The sequence below is a fragment of the Mesoplodon densirostris genome, chromosome 5, assembly GCF_025265405.1.
Source record: "Mesoplodon densirostris isolate mMesDen1 chromosome 5, mMesDen1 primary haplotype, whole genome shotgun sequence".
In the NCBI taxonomy this organism is placed as follows: Eukaryota; Metazoa; Chordata; class Mammalia; order Artiodactyla; family Ziphiidae; genus Mesoplodon; species Mesoplodon densirostris.
The window spans coordinates 76522697-76538576 of record NC_082665.1 but is presented as its reverse complement, the minus strand read 5'-3'; the positions used below and the strand labels follow the sequence as shown (position 1 = coordinate 76538576).

Sequence of the window (15880 nt, the reverse complement as noted above, 5' to 3'; positions counted from 1 at the left end):
CAAAGAGGAAACCAAAAAATACCTAGAAACAAATGACAATGAAAACACAATGACCCAGAACCTGTGGGATGCAGCAAAGCAGTTCTAAGAGGGAAGTTTATAGCAATAAAATCCTACCTCAATAAACAACAAATATCTCAAATAAACAATCTAACTTTAAACCTAAAGCAATTAGAGAAAAAAGAACAACAACAACAACAACAACAAAAAACAACATTAGCAGAAGAAAAGAAGTCATAAAGATCAGATCAGAAATAACTGAAAAAGCAATGAAGGAAACGATAACAAAGATCAATAAAACTAAAACCTGGTTCTTTGAGAAGATAAGTAAAATTGATATAACATCAGCCCGATCCATCAAGAAAAAAGGGAGAAGACGCAAATCAAAAGAATTAGAATGAAAAAGGAGAAGTAACAGCTGACACTGCAGAAATACAAAGGATTACAACAGATTACTAAAAGCAACTATATGCCAATAAAATGGACAACCTGGAGGAAATGGACAAATTCTTAGAAAAGCACAACCTTCCAAGACTGCACCAGGAAGAAATAGAAAATATAAACAGACAAATTACAAGTAATGAAATTGAAACTGTGATTAAAATCTTCCAACAAACAAAGTCCAGGACCAGATGGCTTCACAGGCGAATTCTATCAAACATTTAGAGAAGAGCTAACACCCATCCTTCTCAAACTCTTCCAAAATATAGCAGAGGGAGGAACACTCCCAAACTAATTCTACGAGGCCACCATCACCCTTATACCAAAACCAGACCAAAATGGCACAAGAAAAGCAAACTACAGGCCAATATCAGTGATGAACATAGATGCAAAAATCCTCAACTAAATACTAGCAAACAGAATCCAACAGCACATTAAAGGGATCATACACCAGTATCAAGTGGGGTTTATCCCAGGAATGCAAGGATTCTTCAATATATGCAAATCAATCAATGTGCTATACCATATTAACAACCTGAAGGATAAAAACCATATGATTACCTCAATAGATGCAGAAAAATACTTGACAAAGTTCAACACCCATTTATGATAAAAACCCTGCAGAAAGTAGGCATAGAGGGAACTTACCTCAACATAATAAAGGTCAGATATGACAAACCCACACCCACCATCATTCACAAGGTGAAAACCTGAAACCATTTCCACTAAGAGCAGGAACAAGACAAGCTTGCCCACTCTCACCACTATTATTCAACATAGTTTTGGAAGTTTTAGCCACAGCAATCAGAGAAGGAAAAGAAATAAAAGGAATCCAAATTGGAAAAGAAGATGTAAAACTGCATCACTGCTTGCAGACAACATGATACAATGCATAGAGAATCCTAAAGATGCTACCAGAAAACTACTAGAACTAAGCAATGAATTTGGTAAAGTAGGAGGATACAAAATTAATGTATAGAAATCTCTTGCATTCCTATACACTAATGATGAAAAATCTAAAGGAGAAATTAAGGGAACACTCTCATTTACCATTGCAACAAAAATAATAAAATACCTAGGAACAAACCTACCTACGGAGACAAAAGACCTGTATGCAGAAAACTATAAGACACTGATGAAAGAAATTAAAGATGATACAAACAGATGGAGAGTTATACCATGTTCATACATTAGAAGAATCAACAACATGCAAATGACTATACTCTCCAAAGCAATCTACAGATTCAATGCAATCCCTATCAAACTACCAATGGCATTTTCCACAGAACTAGAACAAAAAATTTCACAATTTGTATGGAAACACAAAAGACCTCAAAGAGCCAAAGCAATCTTGAGAAAGAAAAACAAAGCTGGAGGAATCAGGCTCCCTGACTTCAGACTATACTACAAAGCTACAGTAATCAAGACAGTATGGTACTGGCACAAAAACAGAAATATAGATCAATGGAACAGGATAGAAAGCCCAGAAATAAGCCCATGCACATATGGTCACCTTATCTTTGATGAAGGAGGGAAGAATATACAATGGAGAAAATGACAGCCTCTTCAATAAGTGGTGTTGGGAAAACTGGACAGCTACATGTAAAAGAATGAAATTAGAACACTCCTTAACACCATACACAAAAATGAATTCAAAATGGATTAAAGACCTAAATGTAAGGCCAGACACTATAAAACATAGTGGAAAACATAGGCAGAACACTCTATGACATAAATCACAGCAAGATCCTTTTTGACCCACCTCCTAGAGGAATGGAAATAAAAACAAAAATAAACAAATAGGATCTAATGAAACTTAAAAGCTTTTGCACAGCAAAGGAAACATAAACAAGACGAAAAGACAACCCTCAGAATGGGAGAAAATATTTACAAATGAAGCAACTAACAGATGATTAATCTCCAAAATATACATGCAGCTCATGAAGCTCAATATCAAAAAAACAAACAACCCAATCCAAAAATGGGCAGAAGACCTAAACCAACATTTCTCCAAAGAAGATATACAGATTGCCAACAAACACATGAAAGCATGCTCGGTATCTCTAATCATTAGAGACATGCAAATCAAAACAACCATGAGGTATCACTTCACACCAGTCAGATTGGCCATCATGAAAAATTATACAAACAATAAATGCTGGAGAAGGTGTGGAGAAAAGGGAACCCTCTTGCACTTTTGGTGGGAATGTACATTGATACAGTGCCTATGGAGAACAGTATGGAGGTTCTTTAAAAAACTAAAAATAGAACTAACATATGACCCAGCAATCCCACTACTGGGCATATACCCTGAGAAAACTATAATTCAAAAATTGTCATGTACCACAATGTTCATTGCAGCTCTATTTACAATAGCCAGGACATGGAAGCAACCTAAGTGTCCATCGACAGATGAATGGATAAAGAAGAGGTGGCACATATATACAATGGAATATTACTCAGCCTTAAAAGAAAATGAAATTGAGTTATTTACAGTGAGGTGGATGGACTTAGAGACTGTCATACAGAGTGAAGTTAATCAGAAAGAGTAAAACAAATACCGTATCCTAATGCATGTATATGGAATCTAAAAAAAAAAAGTTTCTGAAGAACCTAGGGCCAGGACAGGAATAGACTCCAATGTAGAGAATGGACTTGAGGACATGGGGTGGGGGAAGGGTAAGCTGGGACGAAGTGAGAGAGTAGCATTGACATATATACATTACCAAATGTAAAATAGCTAGCTAGTGGGAAGCAGCTGCATAGCACAGGGAGATTAGCTCAATGCTTTGTGACCACTTAGAGGGGTGGGATAGGGATGGTGGGAGGGAGACGCAAGAGGGAGGGGATATGGGGACATAGGTATACATATAGCTGATTCACTTTGTTATACAGCAGAAACGAACACACCATTGTAAAGCTATTATACCCGATAAAGATGTTAAAAAAAGATGAAACAGATAAAAACGAACAAAAAAACAAACAACAAGAACAACAACAAAAATAAAATGCACAGGCCAGAAATCACAAGTAATAACAAAGAAATATCAATCTCTAGGTATGTCTTCCCCAAAAGAGGTTCAGCTTTAAAAAAAAACAGCCTATGGTAGTAATGTGTTAACAAACTCCCTTTCCTCTTCTCCCCACCCAGCCAAATTCTCTACCACCCAAGGAGACTCCGAAATCACACCAGCTACTTATTTACCCTCTAATTAATTAAAATTAAATAATTAAACTTTTCCATTCCTCAGTTATACAGTCCACCTTTCAACTGCTCAGTGGCCACATGTGGCTGTTGACTACCTACTGGCCAGCACAGGCAGAGAACATGCCCATCACTGGAGGGAGTTCTAGTGGACAGTGCTGATCTCCAGAGAGGCTCTTTTGCCAAACTTCAAAACTCTGAAAAAGAAGCTCACATTGTTTTTCTCTCTCATCCTTACACCCCCCAACAATCTCTTTATTATGCAAATCAGTTTAGCCTCTCAGGTTTTTCTTTTTTCTTCACTTAGTCATTTACCAGATTTCACATAACAAAGACACTCAGGAACTGACACAGCAGGCATGAATCCTCTTCTGCATTGCTTTCTCTGAATTCTGTAATTCTGCACACAGAAATCTCTCTGTAATTCCAGACATGTTCTAAGGGACAGATACAGGAAAATGTGCATCAGTTATGTCCCAGGGCAATGGTCATGTTTGCCAGCTTTCACTAAACATAGAAGGTAGTAGGTGTGTGGTTTAAATAGACTGTCAGGTGCTTCTCACTTTGAGCACAAGACCACGCAATGAACTTGCACCAAAAAGTAGGTGTTAGCACTAAATAAATATGCACTACTTCATGACTGAGTACATGATTCTCCCAGTTACTGTGAGTTGTCAGAAGGTCTATGTGCTAGTCAGTTACCTCTGTGCTTTCAAGTGTGTTCTGGACTCTTCCCTGGAACCTTGCCAACTGGCTTCCACCAGGGGTGTGGTCACTGGAAGGCATGGATGGGAGACTTGAGATAACACCCTTTCCTCATCTCCCTTTCAGGCAACGTTTCCAGCATTACCTGCATCTCCTTTACCTTGCTGGCTACCACTAGATAGGCCCTCCTCCCTCAGATCCAGCTTCTGCTCGATGGTCCAGCTGGTACTAACACCTCCTTTTGTCCCTCTCTCCCAGTGGTGTGCTGGTAAATGCTTAGCAACCTGTTCTCTTGGTGGGGAGAAAGTTCTGATTTGAAATGTTTGCCAATGCCTGTGGTGTAAATACTTGTACCCAGGCAAGCAAAATTCCTGAAGATTTAACAATTGACTCTCTCAAGCCTCTACAAGCTAGCTTCAGTACATCACTTCTCTACCCTAAGTCAAGTAGCAGCTTCCCATTGTTAATCTCTGGGTTTCCTCACAGTTCCTACTTAGTTTCTCAAGATTCCCAACTCCTTTGTTATTAGTTATTGAATTAAATCTTTTCTATTAGCTACATGGTGTGGGCTCTATTTTCCCAACTATATCCTAAATATATATTCTTAAGACTAAAATTTATTAGAGAAGTGCTTCTCAAAGTTCCACAGAATAAATCAGTCATATCACTAAGCATGCTGGAAGTTCAGCTGACACTACTTTTAAAGAGTAAGACTTTCTAGATGAAGGAAGCAGTGAATCAGTTTACAATGTGGCACAAGCTTCTTATCTCATTGTGTACTGGTAACAAAATGTTTGCAGGCTGGTAGCTGTGGGCAAACACACTTTATGTAACTCTGTAGAAAAGCACTTTGGAAAAGCAATTTGGCAAATGTATCAAAAGCCCCCAAAGTGTCCTATCCTTTGTTCCACTAGTTCCACTTTGACAGACTATCTCCTAGGAACTCATCCAAAAAGAAGTGAAAAGCCTTATGCTCAAAGATGTTTACTGCAGCATTATTTACAATAGGGTAGTTGTTTTTTGTTTTTTGTTTTTTGCGGTACGCAGGCCTCTCACTGTTGTGGCCTCTCCTGTTGCAGAGCACAGGCTCTGGACACGCAGACTTAGCGGCCATGGCTCACAGGCCCAGCCGCTCCGCAGCATGTGGGATCTTCCTGGACCGGGGCACTAACCCATGTCCCCTGCATCGGCAGGTGGACTCTCAACCACTGCGCCACCAGGGAAGCCCAAAATAGGGTAGTTTTGAAAGCAACTTCAAAGTGAAAAAAATAGGGAAATGATTAAATAAATCTACTTGGTGGGATATTATGCAGTCTTAAAATTATAATTATGAATATTATAACAATATGTAAAAAACATAAACTACTAAGTAATAAAATCAGGAAAGAAAAATTTATGTGCATGATAAGTATCATGTAAGAATATGAATGTCAGAAGGAAAAGACTGAAAAGAAATATATACAAACAATAAATAAATTATGTAAGGGGGGGTCCTCAGGAGACGAAGTCTTTTCCTCTAATTATCCGAGAGGGTCCTAATATCCTAATGTAGATATTCCATTTAGTTTTGTTAAACAAAAAATAAAAGACAGTAAAGCCCACCAACAAAGTCATGGAGAATATTTAGAAGGGAAAAAAAAATACATTACACATTAAGATGTCTGTGAATGCTGTTTTATATTTATAATATAAGACCTGGATGAGCTGGAAGTTAAATGAAGATTCCCTATCTGCCATCTGTCTTTCATCCCCTCATGCATGTTATGTTGCCTTCTCACCTGAATTTCATCTGCTTACCAACTTCTATCAAACCACCCTTTCAAAGAAGTGGCTTTTATCACATACATACAGGTAAGTAAACATGCTACCTGTGAGGTCTTCTGAGCCTTCTTCCTGCTGTAGAGTGAAGACCTTGGCCCCTAGAGGAGCACCTGTCAGCTCCTTGCAAACAGATGGAAGAAGGACTGAAGTCTGTCCTCAGGGATCCAAACAAGGTATTTGTCTACACTTGATCTACTCAGTATGGATTCAAACCCCTCACCCAAATTCCACTGGGCATATGGTTCCCTTAGAGACAATAACAACTGCTTCCTTGGCTGCACCGCCTGTTCCTCCCTCTCCTGCCTTCTACCTGAGACTAGATCTTTAAAAACATTGCTAACTTAGACCACGTACCAAGAACAAAAATTAAAAACAATAACAACACAACAACAAAAAAAACCCAAAACTTAAAAACAGTCCTCATCCAATTTGTTTCAACTTTTAAATAAACAAACAAAACCCAACTGCAGAATTCAACATGCAATATTGCCACACAAACCACCAAAGACTACACCAATGGCCACCGTAAGTATAAAATAGCAATAAAGAGCTCAGGCCCTGGAGCTTGACTGGGAGATATTAGATTTTCCACTTACCTAATCTTTCTGTTTCCTCACCTGTCTGTTTCCTCATAGGATTGTTGTATGGACAAAATTAGTTATTTTACATAAAGCACTTAGAACAGCACTGACACTTGATAAGCACCCAATAAAGTTCAGCTAATATTAAGTTCTCACTCCAAAAAATAAATGTGTGATGTGGCCCCTGTGAGGCAGTCCCTGTTGCCCATCCCCAGGGGCTACTATGTCTAAAATGAGCACACAAATTATGGGTAGATGTCAAAATATCCACAATATTAAAACATCACGATATGGATGTCGATGTCCATCGACAGATGAATGGATAAAGAAGATGTGGTACATATATACAATGGAATATTACTCAGCCATTAAAAAGAATCAATTAATGCCATTTGCAGCAATGTGGATGGACCTGGAGATTATTATACTAAGTGAAGTTAAGTCAGACAGAGAAAGAGAAATATCACATGATATCACTCATATGTGGAATCAAAAAGAAATTATATAAATTAACTTACTTACAAACAGAAACAGACTCATAGACTTAGAGAATAAACTTATGATTACCATGGGAGAAAGGTACGGGGGCAGGATAGACTGGTAGTTTGAGATTGATATGTACACACTGCTATATTTAAAACAGATAAACAACAAGGACCTACTGTATAGCACAGGGACCTCTGCTCAATATTCTGTAATAACATAAATGGGAAAAGAATTTGGAAAAGAATAGATACATGTATATGTATAACTGAATCACTTTGCTGTACACCTGAAACTATCACAACATTGTTAATCAACTATACTCCAATATAATATAAAACATTTTTAAAATAAATAAAAATCATGCTATAAGCAGAAATGTGATTATATTCATTTCTAGAATTTTCCATCTCACCAAAATAAACGACCTGAAGACAGGAAATGCCAGAATATTTTCAAATCACTCCTCCCGCCATGCTTCTGTCCATTTCACTGGACATGCCTACCTCAAACCACTGCCCATGGGACTGCATCTTGAGGATGACACAGGGGTCTGGTTTGGAAAGGGCATCTCTGTCGGAAATGCCTTTGCATGCCACACGCAGCTCAACTTTGGTCAGGCAGGGGCTGTTAAAGATTCCCAGTGTATTGGCAGCTGACTCATAAATGTTGCTCATCTTCTTCATTCTGTTTTAGGCAAGGAAAAGAGGAAAAAATACATGCCAATCACCACAGTATTTGTCAAAGGAGAAAGCCTCCCAGTCACCCTTCAGGAAAATGTTCAACACACACTATCGAGTATTGAATATATTAATTATCTAGCTTTCCACAGCAGGGTCAGAGTTCCAGTGAAACAAACAAACAAACAAAAACCAAAAGAAAAAACAACCAAAATACTCAATAGGTGCTAATGCACTTGGCTAAGAACACTATTTTCTTATATGATTTGCATACATTTGCATAGTAAAATTTTTAGTCTGTGAAATAATATTAACGAATTAGTGCAACAGACTGCAAACTGTAATCCAGTTCTATATTAAGTGCATGGCTTGTGTGAAATCTTACAGAGTTGTTGGTTAATCAGTTTAGTCACATTCCAAGTTGTTCAGATTCCTCCCAAATCCAGCTCTTCTTTTCCTTCTGTGTGATGGCACAGAGAAGGACATTGTCTGACCTGAAGAAACAGTCCAAATTTCCCTTCCCCAAAACCTGGCTCCCTTTCTCAAGATGCCTTCAGTAAACCAAGTCCAAGAGAGACCCAGCATCTGATCTCCTGCCTCAAGTGCATTAGTCCATTCTCTCCTTTCCCTTCCCTGCTCCTGCTACCATGTCAGAAATGTGACTGTGACCATTTGAAGGAGAGCACAAAGCCTAACCCATGGAAACAGCAGCCACAAGTAAGTACTGCAGGCCTCCTTCCTGTCCTCACATGGTCACCTTTCAATGACACTTTGCATCACCAAGGCCCAGGGCTACAGGGAACCCCCAGAACCCTCCAATACTCTCCTTCTCAGAGGAGGGCTGGGCCTGTAAGGACATCGACAGAGCCTCTCAGGGGCGAAATTAATATCCTTCTCATGAAATTCTGTTTCCCTGTAGATTCCCTATGAGAAACGGCATTGGTGTCCCACAGTGGAATTTCTTCATCTATAAAATGAGGATAATCCATCCTTCTTCCTTCCCTTCTTCCACAAATATTCAGTGAGTCCCCTTGGTACCTGGCACCATGCTAGGTTTGAGTACACCATAACCTCTTACACACACACACACACACCAGCTGGTGTCTCCAAACTTAGCAGCTAGCTCCATGCCAAAGCCAACATTTTCCAACCTGACAATGCCCCCCCACCCAGGGCAGATGTCACTGGAATTTTCTCTCCCAATGCTCTATCACAAGGCTCTCTGCCCTCCCTCCCTTCCACATGCCAACTCTCTATTTCCCTATTTATCTAATTATTATGAACACATGTTTTCCCTATATATGTTGAAGGGAAGTTGCACTGAATGCCAGAAAGTTATGTCCTAGAACAGAAGTGGACAAACTATGGCCTGTATGCCCAATCTGGCTTGCCACCTGCTTTGATACATAAAGTTTTGTTGGAACGCAGGCCTGGTCATGCATTTACATATTGTGTGTGGTTGCCTTAATAGACTGCAGCTCAGCGTATTTGCAACAGAGGCTGAATGGCCTGCAAAACCTGAAATACCTACCCTCTGGCCTCTTCAGAAAATGTTTCCCAGTCTCTGCTCTAAAATATCAGGTAAGGGGAGTTTGCAGTTGGAAGGAGTTGGGATTCTCTTTCAATATGTGCTGTGGGATTAGTCTGAGGGTGAGAGTTGCTCTATCCTCTATCATACTGAATATTAATAGGGATTTTGGGACATTTGTTTTTTTACATACAAGAAAATCCAAGCTCAGAGGGGATTGGAACCTTGCCCGTGTCACACAGTTATTCTAATGGAAGAGCTAATACTGAAATGCCAGTTTTCTATCTTTTAGCCCATGCTAATTTTTACCATATGTAAAACGTTGGCTGGAGAATTGTTTGAATCTACAAAGTAACAGCGGATATGACAATATCCTTGATTTATTTCAACCTCCATACAGAATCATTCTTTCTATTTTTAAACAAATTTTATTCATACATAGAAAATGTACAAATCATAAGTGTACAGCTTAATAAATGATGGTTCCTCTATTTTTACATACTGTGAGCAGACCAATCATTAGAGCAACATAGAAGGCAGAGCACATGTGAACTTCAGTTTATAAAAAGTGCACAGAGAGGATGGTTTTGTATCAGGCAGTACTGGAAAAAATGTTGTGAACTCTCTATCAACTTTTTTCTTTTTTTTTTTTTCGGTACGCGGGCCTCTCACTGTTGTGGCCTCTCCCATTGCGGAGCACAGGCTCCGGACGCGCAGGCTCAGCGGCCATGGCTCACGGGCCCAGCCGCTCCATGGCATGTGGGATCTTCCTGGACTGGGGCACGAACCCGTGTCCCCTGCATTGGCAGGCGAACTCTCAACCACTGAGCCACCAGGGAAGCCCCTCTATCAACTTTTTGATAAGAACAACTTATCCTTCCTGAGTTCTGTTTTCCCAAAGCATTAGCTGGCTCCTTGGATCCACACTGCTCTTCTGAGTTCTGAGTGGCCTCTCCTACCTCTGGGAGGCATTGCTACCCCTTCTAACTGGCACTATACTTACAGGCTCATGGCCATGTACATCCCCTTTCTCTCTTTCTCTTTTTCTTAAGGACTATTTTCTATTTTAGGTTCATAGCAAAATTCAGAGGAATGTTCAGAGATATCCCATATGCCACCTTCCTCCTCCATTACCTTCGTTACAATTGGTGAACCTCCACTGACTCATCATAATCACCCAAAGTCCATAGTTCACATCAGGGTTCACTCTTGGGGTTGTACATTCCATGTGTTTGGACAAATGTGTAATAACGTGTACCCCCCATTACAGTACCATACAGAGTAGTTTCACCATCCTAACAATCCTCTATGCTCCACTTATTCATCCCTCCCTAACTCCTGGCAACCACTGATCTTTTTACTGTCTGCATAGCCTTTTCCAGAATGTCACAGAGATGGGAGGCTTTTCAGGCTTGCTCCTTCCATCCAGGGCCCACTGACTCCTTTCTATATAACACAAGCTTGCGTACAGAATGGAACACCTGCTCTAATGCCAAGTATTAATTGTGAGATGTGATGGAAAAAAGACTGTCAAGGAGACACACAGTCCCTTCCAGGGTCAAATCCTGGCTCCTTCACTCCTATGTAACCTTGAGCAGGGTTCTTAACCTCTCTTGTAGTAATACCTACCTTGAAGAGGTGCTATGAAGAGCAGATGAAATAATACATGTAAAGTGATTAGCACAATGCCAGGTACACAGTAGATGCTTCAAAGGTAGAGCTATTATTATTGTAATCTGACTGCTCTCAAGATTAAATCACTCATTCTCCCACTGCCAACTGGAACTCTCTTAGATTTTCTTGCTATTACTCCAGGATTAAGATTCTACTGTACCCCTTAAATACATTCTCTCTTTGCAGCCCACACAGTCTGGGCATAACACTGTGCACCTAAGAGCACACAACCACCTCTCAAATCAGTAGTTTTTCTGAGGATTCATACACATTAGCCGATCAGAAGGCAGATAGTAAAATATAAGTGACAATCTGATCACATAGGCCAAAAGCTGTCTAAAATAATTTAAAACTATTAGGAAAGCTTCTCTAAATATGGATTTATGCCATATCCATGAATGATATATCCTAAACTGTAAGTGTACACAGTACTCTGAGATATTAGTTGGTAGTATATTTAAATCGTTTATAAATGAATAAACAAATGAAATTGGGGCACATGTTCAGAGACTTTTTTTTAACCAGTGGGGTATATGATCTAAAAAATTTTATGAATCATTCTTTTAGGCAAACACTTGGAGGATTTAGAGCTGGGAAAATAGACATGATGAAATAATCATTTGATAAAAATTAATCTAGCGCCAATACGATGGTTGGACTAGAGGAGAGAAGAAAGTTTATGATTGTCAAAGGGTGGTCATTATTTATTCCTCCTTTTTTCACTAATTTCACCCCCCCTTCTTCTTCTGCTCAAGGACCTAAGAGGCTGACCTCCACTGAATGACAGCTCACTGTTGGCTAGCCTCCTGTTGCTATGGTCTGAATGTCTGTGTCCCCCCACAAAATTCATATGTTGAAATCTTAACCCCTGAAGGTGGTGAGATTAGGAGGTGGAGACTTAGGGAAGCGATTAGGTCTGAGGGTGGAACCCTCACGAATGGCATTAGTGCTCTTACAAGAGAGAACACAGAGCTCCCTGGGCCCTTCTGCCATGTGAGAACACAGTGAGAAGAGAGCCCTCACCCAAACATGCTGTCACTCTGATTGGGATGTCCAGCCTCCAGACCTGTGAGCCAAACCCCTATATGACCCAGGTCCTGAAAGGCAACTCCATCTCCAAGGTTCTCACTGCACTTTTCTAGTACTGTTTCTTCCTTTGGCTCCTTCAGGCTTACACTCATTCTAGGGTTGGGCAGGCATAAGCCCTTAGGTTTGGTCCCTGCCACCCACTGGCTGAGAGCAATCAGTCAAGTCTCCAGAAAAAGGGCAGCTGTGAAACATTCACAGCCAACACTCATATCCACTGGGCACTGGGGGATGGATACACTAACTTGATAAAGCGGAACTGGGCAGAGCATCAACAAGGTCTATTTCACCACAGTGGTTAGTCTCCTTTAGATCAGGGACTACTTCTTATACTTTACCCCAATAGTGTTCGCCTTGGTAATATTTGTAGACTGGTGATGAAACCACTACAAATCCTCACTTTTGTGGGGACAGGATATAGGTCATGTCCATGCACAAATGAAAGGCACACCTAGATGGACATATTGGAGATCATGAGTTCCTCTGGCTGGCCATGGGTAGAAGCAGTCCTGACCTTGACTTTGGAGGTGGTATATAGGCCAGTGAATTCAGACTGTTTGGCCTTGGCCCAGCTGAAGCTCACTGCTGAAAGGTGATCACAAACTACGGCTCTGTCAACTAGTGATCAGCTACCTCCGGCCCCAGATAAGTGGAGTAAACAAGTAATTTCACACTCTGTTAGAGGACAGGATTAATATGACCAGATTATCAATACATTTTCCATGGCCTATTTAAATCCTTTTGTTGCCTTTCATACAGTAGCCTGGTTTTACAGAGACTAATGTCTGCTGAGAATTATTTTGATGAAAGCTGATTTTTGGCCAATTTTAGAAGCAAATTATAATTGTCCTTTCACTTGGATAATTTAAGTTATAAAAAAACACTCCTTTAGCATATCCACACTCTCTAACAGGACAAACTGATCCTGAAACTTAATTAGTTTCTGAATGAGTTGAAAACAATACCAAGACAATAGAGAGCTCAAGAGGAAAGAGAATCAGCTCTGGGTTCATAGGGGACCAGCTTGTCTTAAAGCTATGTTAAGAATAAGCGCATACAGGGAGATCAGGTGCCTTGTGACCACCTAGAAGGGTGGGAGAGGGAGGGGATGTGGGGATATGTGTGTGCGTAAGGCTGATTCGCTTTGTTGTGCAGCGGAAGCTGGTGTGACAGTGTGAAGCGACTGTACTTCAATAAAGATGTAAAAAAAGAATAACTGCATAATCTCTGTTCTGCTTGCTCCGTCATTATTTGGCCTTTTTAAAACATCACTGCACATCCAGGAAGGCTGCTATGCTGGATGTCTCTATCACACATTTCCATATCAATGCAAGAAATATGACAGGGCATCTGCTATGTGCCTGGTGCTGCAGTGGATCCAGAGGCCCCAAGCATCATTCACTCAGCTGAGGAGAAACCAGGTATTGTTCCCTTGACTTCTGAATTTGTTTCCTATTCAACGTTTCCTGATCTACTGTTAGATCAAAAGTAAATTTATTCTTAGGCGGCAAGTGCGGCGCTGGACACTGACGAGACAGCCCATCTCCTACATGTTCACATCCTGAAGCAGCTTCTCGGGCTGTGCACGATCATGGATCACGCAGGGAGCTTGTTAAGAGTTCCTGTTACAAGAGTCTGGAGTGGAGCCTGAGACTCTGCTCCCAGGTGTCACTGATCCTGCTGCCTATGGACCACACTTTGAGAGGCAAGGTTGTTGAGTACAAACCAAGCATTTATAAAACAAGGCAAACTGCCCTAGAAGTTGTTCTTCTGAAGACCAGATGCTCACATATGGGGTGTAGATGGTATAGAAGACAAGAGTATGGATCCAGAATCAGAATATTTGATGCTAACCCAAACTCTGCTACTCCCTGTGTATGAGTTTGGGCGAGTTACTTGACTCCTCTGTGCCTCAGTTTTATCACGTGTGAAATGGGAATAATAATAGCTCCTGCCTTGTAGAGTTTTCCTGAGAATTACATGAATTAAGCCTCATAATGTCTTCAGAAGAATAATGAAAACGATTATTGTCCTTTTTAAAAAGGATACCACTGAGTTCATGTAATATTTATCAAGCTCTTACGTATCTGCCAAGCACTCAACATGAAGTCATGAGATCCCAGGAGAATCGTTTCACAGGAAGGAAACTGCAGCTTAGAGAAGTAAAACAACTATTCAGCCAAGTGTGATGAATAAGGATTTGAACCTAGAACAGCAGGTCCAGAATTTAGGCTCTTAACCACTCTGCTCCACTCTCCTCCCTGTGGGATAGCTACTTAAGAAGACTCTCAATAGAAAAGGGAACCTTCTACATTGTTGGTGGGAAGGTAAATTGGTGCAGCCATTATGAAGAACAGTATGGAGGTTCCTCAAAAAACTAAAAATAGGGCCTCCCTGGTGGCGCAAGTGGTTGAGAGTCCGCCTGCCGATGCAGGGGATACGGGTTCGTGCCCCGGTCTGGGAGGATCCCATATGCCGCGGAGCGGCTGGGCCCGTGAGCCATGGCCGCTGAGCCTGCGCGTCCGGAGCCTGCGCGTCCGGAGCCTGTGCTCCGCAACGGGGGAGGCCACAACAGTGAGAGGCCCGCATACCGCAAAAAAAAAAAAAAAAAAAAAAAAAAAACCTAAAAATAGAGCTCCTATACGATCCAGCAGTCCCACTCCTGGGCATATATCTGGACAAACTGATAATTCAAAAATATACATGCACCCCAATGTTCATAGCAGCACTATTCACAATAGCCAAGATGTGGAAATCCATCAGCAGATGAATGGATAAAGAAGATGTGATGTGTGTGTGTGTGTGTGTGTTCACACACACACAATGGAATACTACTCAGCCATAAAAAAGAATGAAATAATGCCATTTGCAGCAAAATGGATGGACCTAGAGATTATCATACTAAGTGAAGTAAGTCAGAATGTGAAAGACAAATACCATATGATATCACTTATATGTAGAATCTAAAGTATAACACAAATGAACTTACCTACAAAAGAGAAACAGACTCACAGACACAGAGAACCGACTTGTGGTTGCCAAGGGGGAGGGCTGGGGGAGAGATGGATTGGGAGTTTGGGATTAGCAGATGCAAACTCTTATATATAGGATGGATAGACAACAAGGTCCTACTATATATAGCACAAGGAACTGTATTCAATATCCTGTGATAAACCATTATGGAAAAGGATATGAAAAAGTATACATGTATAACTGAATCACTCTGCTGTATAGTAGAAATTAAGACAACATTGTAAATCAACTATACTTCAATTTTAAAACTTTTTTTAAAAAAGAAGACTCAATAAAAGGGGCAACTGGGGACTTACACCACACAACACTTACCCAAATGTTCCTGACTTACCTGGCTCCCCTGAGTGTCACACTGTACTGCCCCTCCCTCTTTCTGTCTATCCCCCCAAACTTCCAGCGCCCTTCTCTTTCAGTCCTTGAAACTTTTAGATTCCTTATTATTTTTTCCTTCATAGAGAACCATTTATTTTATAAATTAACCTGCCCTCTAAGTTCCCTTCCTCTCACAGCTTTAATCATGATGCATCCTGCTCAGGCCCCCTCGGCTCTCGGTTTGGCAGCACAAACACTGAATCTTCCCACGAGGGCTGAAAAGGGAGAAAAGCCTATAATGCTCTATAAATCTCTTTTTAAAATAGCTTGT

At 40.6% G+C, this 15880-nt stretch overlaps 1 protein-coding gene across 1 annotated transcript in view; it reads right to left on the bottom strand.

Moving 5' to 3' along the window:
- The window catches only part of CPNE4 (copine 4), a 606100-nt gene that overhangs the window by 415487 nt on the left and 174733 nt on the right, over positions 1 to 15880 (bottom strand). The window contains exon 2 of the mRNA XM_060099960.1: positions 7743 to 7923. Within this exon, the coding sequence (XP_059955943.1) occupies positions 7743 to 7922 (180 nt within the window). The 5' untranslated portion in view covers position 7923. The remainder of the gene's footprint in view (positions 1 to 7742; positions 7924 to 15880) is intronic.